This window comes from Telmatherina bonti (genome assembly GCF_933228915.1).
Source record: "Telmatherina bonti genome assembly, chromosome: 16".
In the NCBI taxonomy this organism is placed as follows: domain Eukaryota; kingdom Metazoa; phylum Chordata; class Actinopteri; order Atheriniformes; family Telmatherinidae; genus Telmatherina; species Telmatherina bonti.
The window spans coordinates 4,593,481-4,607,922 of NC_136614.1; the positions used below are offsets into that span (position 1 = coordinate 4,593,481).

At 40.4% G+C, this 14,442-nt stretch overlaps 1 protein-coding gene across 1 annotated transcript in view; it reads left to right on the top strand.

The window, feature by feature from the left end:
• The first annotated feature begins 817 nt into the window (after positions 1-817).
• Positions 818-14,442, top strand: part of xrn2 (5'-3' exoribonuclease 2) — a 155,256-nt gene continuing 141,631 nt past the window's right edge. Inside the window, exons 1-4 of the mRNA XM_079255481.1 lie at positions 818-998; positions 2,196-2,323; positions 2,669-2,780; positions 3,013-3,124. Of these exons, the coding sequence (XP_079111607.1) occupies positions 924-998; positions 2,196-2,323; positions 2,669-2,780; positions 3,013-3,124 (427 nt within the window). The 5' untranslated portion in view covers positions 818-923. The remainder of the gene's footprint in view (positions 999-2,195; positions 2,324-2,668; positions 2,781-3,012; positions 3,125-14,442) is intronic.

Genomic DNA, 14,442 nt, shown 5'->3' on the forward strand with positions numbered 1-14,442 from the left:
TTAGACCCCATTCCCACATTTAGTCCCACATCTAGACCCTATTCCCACATTTAGACCCCATTCCCACATCACTGTTAAATCCTTTCATGGTTTCTTCTAAACATGGAGACTGCTCTCCTCTTCAGGTGTTTTCCTCAGAAGACTGGTTTACATCCCAACCTTCCTGATCACCACCAGTGTGTTTCAACTTATTGTTTTCTGGCAAAATAAGAGAAAAGGTTGTTTTTATTCAATTACATAAGTTTCTGAATAAACATGCTGTTTCAGATGAATATCAGTCTGGTTTTAGGACGAACCACAGCCCCCAGATGATGCTTTTAAACCTGCAACTGCCTCAGATTTAAGTTGGACTCTTGACTTCTTGCTCTTCTGGTACAAAGATCCTCGATACAAAGATCCTCAAAAATAAATTGGGCTTGTGCATCACAATATCCAAACTAGCAGAGAAAAATCTTTTAAAAAATAAGCTCATACACACAACAGCAGGTCAGTGCAATCGTCTGCCACGAAACTGGAACTACTGGTATGAAAACACAAAGCAGAAAGCAGAAAAGGGTTGTTTGGGTACTCAGTCATCATTTAGAAGTGGGTCATAAGATTAAAACCACAATGGCTGGGACAACAATCTAGCTATCTACCGACAAGAAGAGTAAATAAACCAGTCCCGTGCATCGAGACTTTTCTGTCTGCCCACATATTTTCATCACATCTGGTGGCGGCCCGCCTGCAGTACCACCTCCGGCCGGATCGGCGCTGTGGCCTTTCCATGCCTCTTAACACCCCAGCGCCCGTTGGCATGAACCGGAAAGAGAAGGCATCTTCCCGGCTGTCTGCAGCCGTTTCGTGTTTTAATCAAACATTTTTCATCACAACGTTCCTGGTTCCACTTTTCTAGTCAACGTATAACGAGCTATTCACCGGAGATGGGAGTCCCGGCCTTCTTTCGCTGGCTAAGTCGGAAGTATCCATCCATCATTGTTCACTGTGTGGAGGAGAAGGTAAGCGTTAGCATTAGCATGCTAAAGTTAGCATGCTAACTAGCTTCTCTACGACCTGGGCGCGCGCTGTTTCGTGGTTTTAACTGTGTAATTTAAGATTAGGTCGGTTCTGTGGACTAGTTGTGTTTTTATTGTCTGAACTTTAAATAAAGAAGCTTTTGGTGAAACGCCGGAAGAAGAGCTGAACGTGATGCTGATGTAAACAAACCTGCAGGTTTACCTGAAAAGGCAACAGTCTGATTTTACTCTGCTTTAATGTTCAGCTCGTTAAAAACCAGACATCAGGGAGCAGATGGAAGGGTTAAAAAGGAGCTGAGGCTTGAGTCTGTCCAGACCCATCAGGATCCTCCTGGGTTAACAGCTTTTCTGTGCCTAACCCTGCACAGAAAAGCTGCTTTATCTCTCTCTCTGGTCTGCCTAAAACCCACGTGGGGCTGTCTGACACATGCACGTGTTTATACACAGAAACAAACAAACATAAAGAGTTGATTCAGCAAAGAAGTTTCAGCTAGAGAGGATCAGAGAGGAGGAGATGATTCCTCTGCTTCTACACCGGCGGACCGGCGTCCACACCGGCGGACCGGCGTCCACACCGGCACGTGTTCATGGAGTTGGAGACGGTCTCTGTGCCAACCAGCTGCTGCACATCAGCATGTTCTCATCGTATTGATCAGGTGTCGGTGTATCTGAACCGGTGCAGCGGTTTCTGTTCCTTCTGACATAAAATACAGCAGTTTCATTTATTCCAGCTTATTTTTAACAGATGTGTGACGGCGGCTCTAAATGAATGTTATAATGATTAAAAGCAGCGCAGCTTTTTAGTTGATTCTAATGGTTTTTATGGAGAAGTCGGGACTTTATCGACTTGGAATATGTTAACTTTTATTGTTTTTCTGTAGTGGACCTTTTCAAACGGACTTTTATCTTGTCAGAAAAGAGTGAACTGCTTCGGCTGCGGGTGTTGAAGTGTGTGTATGAGTCATTGGGATGATTATGATTTAATCTGCTTATATAAATATCTGTCTGCAAAAATAAAGAGAATGTCTGTAGCATGGCCCGGTATTAGATGGAAGGAGGTAAAAAGCTAGAGGCGGTGAAGTTGCTCTGAAGAAACGGTTTGGTTTATCGCCGTAGCTGTGGTTGGGAGCGTGATGCCAAGTTTTTTTTTTTGTTTTGTTTTGTCTTCCATCTTTGCAGGCAAAGGAGTGTAATGGAGTTCGTATTCCTGTTGACACAACCAAGCCAAATCCCAACGAAGTGGAATTCGACAACCTGTACTTGGACATGAACGGGATAATTCACCCCTGTACACATCCAGAAGACAAGTAAGAGGAATTTATTTGGATGTAAAACAGCAGTGTGTTAGCAGGTGCAGCGGTGTTTTCTGGAGGACATTGTGAGTCTCGCATCGCGGGTCGTCAACAGGCTTGACTCCAGGTATCGTTGCTGATGTCTTTCCTCCTGGGAATGGTTCCAGACCAGCAGAGGGAACAGTCTGGTCTCTGGGGACCGTCAGTGTCCCATCATTCCCACGGAAGCAGCGATGCTTCGCTGCGTTTTGGTGTCGTTTTAGTGACATACCATGTGACCCGGTGGAGAAACCTGATTCTAAAAGCTGGGAAACGTGTGTGGACGGCTGGTATACTCAGCTTTCCCTTCTTCCTTCACAGACCTGCCCCCAAAAACGAGGACGAGATGATGGTTGCCATTTTCGAATACATTGATCGCTTGTTCAACATTGTGCGTCCGCGGAGAGTTCTGTACATGGCGATCGACGGAGTGGTAAGTGGTCTGGAAGCCTGTGTTGGATCGCAGCGCAGGAGCTGAAGCTCCATGTCGACAGTCAGCAGCTGGCTTCATGGGAAAGCTCTGGTGATGTTCTGTGTGTAATCTGATTACTGATTCATCTGGATCGTTGATGATCTTTATAAGTTCTTGTCAAGTCAGAATCCAGAGGCAGTCCAGGCAGCATCATGCCGTAAAGACTTCTCTGTTTGCTTGGTGGTGTGTTCAGGCTCCTCGTGCTAAAATGAACCAGCAGCGTTCTCGTCGCTTCCGAGCCTCGAAAGAAGGAGTCGAGTTGGTGGAGGAGAAGCAACGCATGAGGGAGGAGATCATTCAGAAAGGTGTGTGATCATCACGCTCCACTGTGTAGACATCACATGCTGCCTGGGGGGGTGTCTCAGCAACGTTATCTCCAACGTCGTCAGCAACACGACCTGTGCTGTGTGGGAGCTTTTCATTGCTAAACTTAGGCAGTGACTGAAGCTAAGTTAGCACGTCTGCAGTATAAAGTTCTGCAAGACACCGTAACTAGAAAAACCATTATTTTAGGATTGGATATGTTTATTTCGAGATAGATAGATGGATTAATACTTTATTCATCCCCAGTGGGGGATTCCAGGCGATTCAACAGTTTAGGAGGATTATCAGCAGTGGTAGAAGCAACAGCTGCAGTGGTGGAGGAAACGGCCACACTACTACTGTTGCTTCCACCCTCCAGACCTTCTCCAGGTCTTCCTTGAGGCCTTGGTACTTCTCCAGTTTCTCCTTTTTCCTGATATTTCCATCATTGGGGATGGATCCATCGATCACTACGGCTTTCCTCTGCTGCTTATCCATGATCACTATGTCCGCTTGGTTGGCCACCACCATTTTATCTGTCTGGATCTGGAAGTCCCAGAGGATCTTAGTCCTCTCATTCTCCACCACCTTGGGGGGAGTTTACCACTGGGACTTGGGGGTCTCCAGTCCATATTCTGCACAGATGTTCCTGTACACTATGCAGCTACTTGGTTATGGTGCTCCATGTATTCTTTCCTATAATAGAAACCAACTGATTCCATCGAGTCATGACTTGGATCCAATCCTCCATCCTGAGCTGCACGAGGCGACAGTGGGAAGGAAAAAACTCCCCTTTAACAGGAAGAAAACCTCCGGCAGAACCCGGCTCAGGGAGGGCAGCCATCTGCCTCGACTGGTTGGGGTGGAGAGGACAGGAAAGACAGATCAACATGTACAACTGCACTTATTCAGGAAGACCTGTGGAAAAAAGGAGAAATAAGTTAGAGACGGCAATATTGTCATATATTTATACATTAATATATTAGAGAAATAGAGCGAGGTACTTCTCAGTGCATCAGGTAACATCCCCATTGCTACATAAGTAATGGATGGCTAGACTACCCATAACTATAAGAGCAATGAGCAGAACCTGGACAGTTGGGTCCCGTACATGCAGACTCCAACTCAGGAGATGCTCATATCCTAACTATAAGAATCATGGAAAAGGAAGGTTTTCAGCTCCATCTTAAAGGTGTGGAGGGAGTCTGCCTCCTGAACCCACGGTGGGAGCTGGTTCCATAAGAGAGGAGCCTGATAGCTAAAGGCCCTTCCTCCCATAGTACTCTGTGAGACTCTGGGAACCAGCAGTAAACCTGCAGTCTGAGAGCCAAGTGCTCTATTTGGAATATATGGAACTATAAGATCTTTTATGTACAATGGAGCTTGGTCATGGAGAGCTTTATATGTGAGGAGAAGAATTTTAAACTGTATCCTGGATTTAACAGGGAGCCAGTGTAGAGAGGCTAAAACTGGTGAAATATGATCTCTCCTGCTAGTCCTCATCAGAACCCTCGCTGCAGCATTTTGGATCAGATGGAGACTTTTCAGGGCATATTTGGGACAACCCATAAATAAGGACTTGCAGTAATCCAGTCTGGAAGTAATAAAGGCATGGACTCATTTTTCTGCATCTTTCTGAGACTAGATGCTCCTAATTTTTGCAATATTACGCAGGTGGAAGAAGACGGTTCTAGAAACCTGTTTTAAATGTGAGCTAAAAGACAAGTCCTGGTCAATAATGACTCCAAGATTCCTCACAGTGGTACTGGAGGCCAGATTAATGCCATCCAGATTAATTACATAACTGGATCATGTTGTTCTAAGTTTTTCAGCCTGAAGATAACGACCTCTGTCTTGTCTGAGTTTAAAAGGAGAAAATTCAGTCATCCAGGTCTTGATGTCTGTAAGACATCTTTGTAATCTAAGAAACTGATTGGTTTCATCTGGCTTCATGGAGAGGTAGATCTGAGTGTCATCCGCATAGAAATGAAGATTTATACCATGCTGCCTGATGATATTTCCTAAGGGAAGCATGTATGATGTGAAAAGTATTGGTCCAAGTACAGAACCCTGAGGAACTCCATGACTTAGCCTGGTGTGTGAGGAAGACTCATCATTTACATTTACAAACTGAAATCTATCAGATAAATATGACTGGAACCAGTCTAATGCGGTCCCTTTAATCCCAATAACATGTTCCAGCCTCTGTAGCAGAATATTGTGATCAATAGTGTCGAATGCAGAACTGAGATCTAAAAGAATGAGTCCAGACAGAAGTCCTTTGTCTGAGGCCATGAGAAGATCATTAGACTTTCACCAGTGCTGTCTCTGTGCTATGATGAGCTCTAAATCCTGACTGGAACTCTTCAGATTGTTTCTGCTCAGATAGGAACATAGTTTGGTTGAAACTGTTTTCTCCAGAACTTTAGACCAGAAGGAGAGATTAGATATTGGTCTATAATTAGCTAAAACTCCTGGATCCAGAGTTGGTTTATAAGCAACGGTTTAATTACAGCTGTCTTAACATATTGAGGTACATGTCCTAATAATAGAGATGAACTGATCAGGTCCAGTACAGACGTATTGATTAAGAAACATATTTCCTTGAATAATCTGGTTGGGATGGGGTCTAAAACACAGGCTGAAGGTTTAGATGAAGCGATTATGTTGGTTAACTCGGAGAGCTGTACAGGCAAGAAACGGTCCAAATGACAATCAGCTTCTAAAGACGTCTCTGAGGCTGCTGCAGATGAAATAACATTAGTAGTGTTCAGGTTATTACTGATTTCCTTCCTGATAGAAACTATTTTATTTACAAAGAAACTCATAAAGTCGTCACAGCTGAGGTTGAAAGGAATAGATGGCTCAACGGCACTATGGCTCTTAGTCAGTCTGGTTCCAGTGCTGAAGAGAAACCTGGGGTTGTTCTTCTTCTCCTCTATCAATGATGAATAATAAGCTGTTCTAGCCACACGCAAGGCTTTTTATACACTATTAAACTTTCTTTCCAGACTAAGCAACACTCTTCTAAGCCAGATGAACGCCATTTTCTTTCCAAACGTCATGATGTCTGTTTTAAAGCTTGAAGCTGGGAATTAAACCACCGGCCCGCTTCTTCTGACTGGTTCTCTTCTTCTTTAGAGGAGCAACATTATCTAGTGTTATACGCATTAAAGCTGTCATTCTAGCAACACATTCATGGACCTGTGTTGGAGTAAAGCTCGGATGGGTGTTTCCTGTCAGGTTAACACATGGTGTTGGAGGAAATACTGCTGAAATAGACTTCTTAAATTTGTTAACAACACTATCTGACAAACATTGACTGTAATGAGTTTTCTTCTCAGCCCTTGTGTAGTCAAGTAAAGTAAACTCAAAAGTTATTAAAAAATTATCAGAGGGGCTTCTCGTCGGACCACCAGCCATGACGGTCGCACAGTTGAGAGCTCCCTACTGAACATGAGAAATTTTGTCATAAACCCCATTTTAAGCTGAAGATATTACTGCAATGACTTTATAAAAAGGGGGGAAGAAGACACCGCTAACATTTTTGCTCTGGTCGCGAAATATAATCTAGTTTTCCCTTTACGACGGTCAAGGCTAACTTGTAGCTGCTAACACTTAGCAAAGATGGCAGACTCTGAGATTTTGCTGGAACTGAGGCAGTTTCGACAAGAGAACAGGCAACAATTTGAAGAACTAAGAGGTGAACTATCAGGAATCACAAAAAGACTGGATGATGCCGAAAGTTAGGGCTGGGCGATATGACCTTTTAGTAATATCCCGATATTTTTATGCCATGTCACGATATACGATATATATCTCAATATTTACCTTAGCCTTGAATGAATGCTTTGGTGCATACAATCACATCAGTAAGATGATTTTGTGTCTCCATTAGAACACAATTGTTCGTACTGCATTAAGATATGCTGATTTTAAACATTCATGCCAAAAGGATGAAATTGTAACGAAGCAAACTGATCAAAACCGTATTTATTGAACAGTTAAAGCAGCGGCAGAAACATGTCATTTTAAAACAAAATAAAGTGACTTTGCATGATGTAATAAATGCAACGAATGAAAATAGGTGCTCTAGGGGGGACTTTTCAAATGATGAAATAAATCTATGGTACTACGACCTTTTGTGGCGACACTTCTGCGACATACTTTGCATACGACAGTTGTTTGGTCAACATCTTCTCTCCGGTATTCAAACCACCGCCAGATGATGGATCCTGTACTATTTTTCTTCTATTCTTTTCTTTTTTTGCCACTGAAACAGTCTATCCCTTTGAAAAATTATTTTGAATACCATTAAAACCACATTGTATAAATCAGCTTTGTCCTGCTTTATTAAATGTTAGATTATCAAATTTACCCAACGGTTTGTTGTGTTTTGTAGAATAGCTAGCTACATGTCCAACCCTCTTCCTTTAGCTGGACTTGGGACTGCCACAGTGACCCAAAAAGACACTTTGACAAAGATACGTCTGTTTTTTATTTGTGTAGTTTTCTTACTTTTAGTTTAGTCTTTTATTTATTTATTTATTTATTTATTCAGTTTTAGCTTGCTTTGGGTTGAACTATTATAAGGCTTTGCTTTATGGATACGTTTTTGAGTTGTCGTGTATTTTTTTAATCGCAGAGTTTAGCGTAGAAATCAGTCTTATAATCCAGGCAGAATGTCCTCGTATCGTCTCCAATAAACGGCTTCAGACAGCTTTTAATTCAGGGTTTGATTCCCACTGCTTTCTGTACTTTCTAGAGACATGAGGAGCTAGATAAATATGCTTGTGTCACACACAGTGGATGAGGTGAGTCAGTGACAGAAGCTGTGAATGTAATCAAATAGAATTATACTTGAATATGATGAATATAGGCATTTTCTATATCGCACAGGGGACTAGCCACGATATCCAGTATATTCGACATATCGACCAGCCCTACCGAAAGTTGTATCGAATCGGTCGAGGAGCGGATGCAGACCACTGAAGAAGCAGCCTCGGAGATGCTGAAGCTATATGTGAAGCTAGATAAGAAGCTAACTGACATGGAGTGTCACAGCAGACGTCAAAACCTAAGAATTTATGGAGTACCTGAAGAAGCCAAAAAGGATTCTGCTAATACGCTGTCTTTCGTTGATAAACTTCTCAGAGATGGTCTGCAACTCCCCGAAGGTGTACAGGATTTACAAATCGAAAGGCCTCCTCGCTCATTAGGCCCCCCAGCACCAGCGGGCACATCGCCTCGCTCCATTGTAGTCAGGTTTTTAAGCTATAAAACAAACGAGATGTTGCTACATAAAGCTTGGCAAGCAAAGGGGTTCAAATGGAAAGACCGTCACATAAACCTCCACCACGACTATACGCCAGCTATCATTGCTAAACGGAGAGAGTATGCTGAGATTTGAAAAATACTAAAAGAAAAACACTTGAAGTTTCAAACTTTACACCCAGCAAGACTACATGTGATTCACAATGATGGCACTATAGTATATGAAACACCCGTTGAGGCAACCGAGGACCTTGAGAAAAAAGGCTACGCGATCAAGTAAACACCGGCGCCAACAGCGACATCACTTATGGAGCGGATAAAGTTGCTGTCCTGGACTCAAACGAGCCGGCATAATACAAGAGCTACTCGTGACACCACCCGAGATCGTACCTACAAAGAGAAACTTTGTGCGTTCAGGAGAGACACGTCGAGCACAACCACCGATTGAAAGTTAGAACTGGCCAAGTAATGTGTCCTGTATCAATAATATCATTAATGAATCAACGGGTGAGTAAACTGCGATACTTTGTATATACGGGTTCTGGGACAGAGCTCTCAATGTCTGTGCTAACCAGTAAGGATCCCCTTCACTCAAGGTTTTTGCCTGAGAGCGCCCTTTTGGGCTAGTAAGGGTTTACTAGCTAGACTCCTGCATAAGAAGTCACTTTTTGTTTTCTTTTGTTAATGGGTGTTTTGTTTTTGCTTTATTTTGTGGTTCATACCCTGCTGTTCTGTGCAGAGAAAGGAAGAGTATCATTGCTATGTGTTATTAATCATTTGTACCATAATATGTCAACCAGACCTTTGTGTCAGTTAACTAAATGGTGTTCTTAACCCATTTAAGAGATCAAGAATGCTATCGCAGTTGAAAAGAAATAAGGTCCAGATAGCATACATACAAGAATCCTATCTTAGTGACACTGAGCATTTCAAATGAAATAAAATGGGATTCACAAAAGTCTTTTTTTTCTTCACATCGCTCAGGGAGGCGCAGAGGAGTGGCGATTTTGTTGAACAGTACAGTAAATTTCGAATACATATCAGAACATAAAGATAGTGAAGGACAATACATTATGATAATGGGTAAAATTGAAGGAACTTTAGTAACTTTGCTCAATGTTTATATCCCTCAAGGTAGTGACTGGTCATTCTGTAAACATATACTCAAAACCATGTCAACAAAGAGTCAAGGCATTTTAATATGTGGGAGGATTTTAATATTCAATTGAATCCCAGAATAGATAGCTCTAAAATCCTATCTACCTTTTCAGAAAGACCACTCTTTCCATCTGGGTGAACGGTTTTTTCTGCAGGGCTAAAATCTCCAAAGAGTTACAGATCCCACGCAATGATAAGTTCTCCACGGTCGTTTCCAATTTGGTCCAATTTCTTCCAAGTGATGCGTTGGGGCCGCAGCGGAGCTGCAAAGCCGTCTTTCGGTTCTTCGTCGAAAGTTCTTATACTAAAAATCTAAACTCCACCTTCTAGTAACATACATTTCCGGGTTATGTGGGATACTGTAATATGATTTGGTTTCACACAGAAAACTCCACCTTCAAGGGACAATGCATTTTTCGGATAGAGCAGGAGAGCAGGAGAGAGAGAGTCACACAAACTTTATTTTTAATGAGCTAAGACGTCTTCTGGACCGGGTGATGCAGAGCTGCCCAGCGACCAAGTTCTGGCGATAAGATAAGCGTCTTCCTTCCTCGCCTTCTTCAGGCCAAAGCTGAGAAGTTAGGAGAGTTCCTGCCAGGTGTCCGACATTATGAAAAATGTTCTTTTTTTCTTTTTTCTTTTTTCAGAACAATGAGAATCAGTTTCAGGCTGAGAAAGAGTCCCTGTTATGGTGTTAGGCATTTGAAACTTCATAATACATGTCAAGTCTGGATGCAGCTTCTTATCTTAAAGTAAGAGCGCTGCAGAGAGGAGGGGTGGACAGGGATGAATTCTCTCCTACTAACTCCTTAAACACACCGTCTATAATACTAAACCTTTGTATGGTAAATATAATTTCACAAAAATGACTACTACTAAAAACCAAATGTTTATAAAAGTTTACTACAGTTAACTGAACTATTGTATTACAAACAGCACAAAACATCTCTGTTATCCTCTCCACTCTGCCATCCAAGGTCATCTACGAGGGGAGATTCCTCTCGCCTCCCCCCACAGCTGCCTAGAGAGGGAGGGGGTCCCGCTCTCACCACTGCTCCACAATCTCCAAACATGATATTATAAAGTTATAAAAGTTACTAAAAAGAGTTATAATAAACTTAACTACTACGTTTCAAACAAAATACATATAGTGTTAAAGCTTGTGATAATCAGAAAACATTTGTGAATCTGCAGTGAATACATGATTTCAGAATAGCTTTTCTAGGGTCAGAAGGTCAGAGGGGAAGCTCCTGACACAATCTCCTGGTCGGCCTTTCAACAGATTGCAACATTGTTACATGCACGTTCTCAGACCACAACCCTTTATACCTGTCATTGGACCTTAATAATAAAATGAAGTCTGCTCTTTGGAAATGGAATTCGAACATTTTAAATTACAAACATATTAAGGACAAATTGAAGTTTGAAATTGCTTCGTATCTAAAATATAATGATAATGGAGAAGTTTCACCTGCTATACTATGGGATGCTTTTAAGGCAGTGCTTTGGGGAAAAAAAATCGCGGTTTCATCAAGTGTAAAGAAACTTAAATAACAGAAAATATTAGATCTGGAAGCTAAACTTAAGAAGCTACAAAAGGAACAATCTACTTCCCTACAGGAATCAGTTAAAGTAAAAATTCTCACCATGAAGAAGGAGATAAATGATCTAAACACAGATGATATTCAGAAAAAACTAGCAACAATACTACGATTCGGGGGAGAAGGCTTTAAAACTGTTATCATACAGATTAAGGAAACAACAAGCAGAAAGAACGATTAATAAAATCAAACATCCAATAACAAATCAAATAGAAACCAGTCCCGAAAAAATTAAACAATGTTTTGAAGAATATTATCGCAAACTATATTCTCAACCTCACCTAAGAAGTATGAACGAAATTGATTTATTTTTAGCTTCATAAAACTTACCTAAAGTTACAAACAACCAAAACAAGAAATTATCATCCAAAATAACCAAAGAAGAAATTCTATCAGCAATGAGAAGATTAAAAAATGGAAAGGCCCCTGGAGCTGATGGTTTTAATTCAGAATGGTATAAGATTATGCAAGAGCAGTTAACACCAACATTAGTTAAAACATTTAACTTGGTACTCGAAAAGAAAATGATCCCCCCTTCTTGGAGAGAGGCGATTATTTCTGTTATACCCAAAGAGAGTAAAGACAAACTGGACTGTGGAAACTATCGCCCTGTGAGCGTACTCAACATTGACTATAAGTTATTTACTTCTATATTATGCAAACGCCTTGAAGTAATATTACCAGAGCTCATTAACAAAGACCAGACAGGTTTTATTAGACAACGGCAGACGCAAGAAAATATTAGAAAAGCATTGTTGATCATGAAACATGTCAGACAGTACAATTTAGAAACTCTTGAACTAAGTTTAGATGCAGAAAAAGCATTGGGAATTTTTATATAAAGTAATGGCTGCATTTGGTTTCCATGCAAACCTGATTGAAGTATTCTTTGCACTGTACAGCAAACTTACAGCCAGGATTAAAATAAATGAGATTTGTCTGATTCAATTAATCTAGAAAGAGAAACTCGCCACGGCCTTGTTGTTTAGTCTGTTCATTGAGCCTTTAGCGCAATGAACAGACTAAACAAAGAAATCAGCGGGGTTGTCTTAGAATCAGATGAACAAAATTGGCTCTATTTGCTGATGATATATTGATATTTTTGACAGACCCTACCCAATCGCTTCCCAAATTAATGAAAATGTTAGATAAATATGGCTCCTATTCAGGCTATAAAATCAATATGTCCAAAACTCAAATACTAAAACTAAATTATAATCCACTTATTAGTATTAAAAAGGCATACAAATGGAAATGGGAAACAAAATACATTAAATACTTAGGGGTTGTATTGACAGATGATCCATCTAAATTGTTTGAAGCCAACTATACTCCTTTGATTTCAAAGATAGAATCAGATTTACAAAGATGGAATGTTTTTTCCTTCTTGACTCTATACTCTCGGGTAGATTCAATTAGAACGAATATCCTTCCCCGTCTTCTGTACCTCTTTCAATGTCTTCCCATCCATCTAACCCAAAAACATTTTGAGGAATGGGATAGAATGCTAGCTAAATTTATTGGCAAAATAAAAAAGCAAGGATTAAGTATCAATTAAGTATCAAAGGGGGAATGGGTCTCCCCTGCCTAAGGGAATATTACTATGCTGCCCAACTTAGGCCTTAAATCTGTTGGTGCTCTCCCGTCTACTCTGCCAGATGGACAGATGTGGAGGGGAGAGTTAAGGGGTATACCCATTCTAGCCCTATTAGCCGACAAAAAACTGCAGAATAGTGTTAACATTACAGAGGATTTTATGTATGAGTCTCTATTAAAATCTTGGAATGGTATTACACAAATTTGTAAGTTAGGAGAACTATCCAAAATCTTACGATGGTGCGCTTATGATTCAGATCTCAATCCAAATACACTAGATAAGAGATTTAAAAGTTGGATCTCAAAAGGACTCGCTACCTATTACTCTTTCATCCAGAAGGGGGCTTTCATGAGTTTTGAGTCTTTACAGGATAAATGTGGATAAGGCCAAGATTTCTATAGATACTTACAGGCTAGACACTATTTTGATATTAATATAAAGGCAACATGGGAGAAAAGTGAAGTGGGTCTCTTACACACTTTCCTAAAATTAATTAAATCAATATCACAAAATAACTTAATATCCAAGATATACAAAGCCATCCAAAAATTGAAACAAACCAACACTGAATACATAAAGATGAGATGGGAAAGAGAAAGCAATATCCAGATTCCAAATGAAAGTTGGGAAATAATTTGTAAAATACAGTGGTGTTCTACTGGATCCAACACATGGCATGAATTTTGATGGAAGAATATGATCAGGTTTTTTATCACGTCGACTCAAAAAGAGCACCAGGGTTGTGGAGATACATGTTGGAGACTCTGTGGATGTTCAGGGGCCAACCACTACAATATGTTCTGGGACTGTACTGTTTTAAGACCATACTAGTTAAATATATGAGAACACATTAACAATGTATTAACAATAGTTTGTAACTTTGAAAATGTATATTTGGCGAATGTATACGTAACAGATTGGAGAAAGAAGGATAAGTTGGACCCTCCAACTATTGAAGAATGGATTAATATTACACAGGAAATTTACATTATGGAAAAATTGTCATTCACCCTTAGATTCCAGAAACTCTTTATATAACATCTGGTCAAAATGGACGGTATATGTGAAACCCATAAGATTGGACTTTATATAACAATTTATGGTGCTATGGTCTTTACTTTTTGTATTTACTTTTCAATGGTACTCTTTATTTTTATTTTTTTTAAAAATTGTTTGTTTTAGATGTTTACTGTTCTGTAACTAAAAAAAATGTCCAATAAAAATTAAAATAAAAAGAAATGATCAGACAGAACAGGTTTATGAGGAAAAACTGTTAGTTGATCACTTTTGATGCCACATGTCAGAACAAGATCCAGAGTGTGATGATGAGAATGAGTCGGTCTGTGGACATTTTGGGAAAATCCAATTGAACTTAATATAGAGTTAAAGGCAATGGTTAAACTGTCATGTTCATCATCAAGATGAATGTTAAAATCCCCCAGAACAATAACTTTATCAGTATTCAGCACTAAGTCTGATAAGAGGTCTGAGAAGTCAGTTAGGAACTGTGAGGAAGATCCAGGTGGACGGTAGACTACTACTAGGAGAAGTGGCTTCTCTCATTTCCATCTTGGGTGGGAGAGGCTATTGGAACTATTTTTATGTTTAGGACTAATCAATAGTTCTGATTTAAAGATAGCTGCCAGACCTCCTCCTCGACCTGTAGTTCTGGGAACATGAACATTTAGAC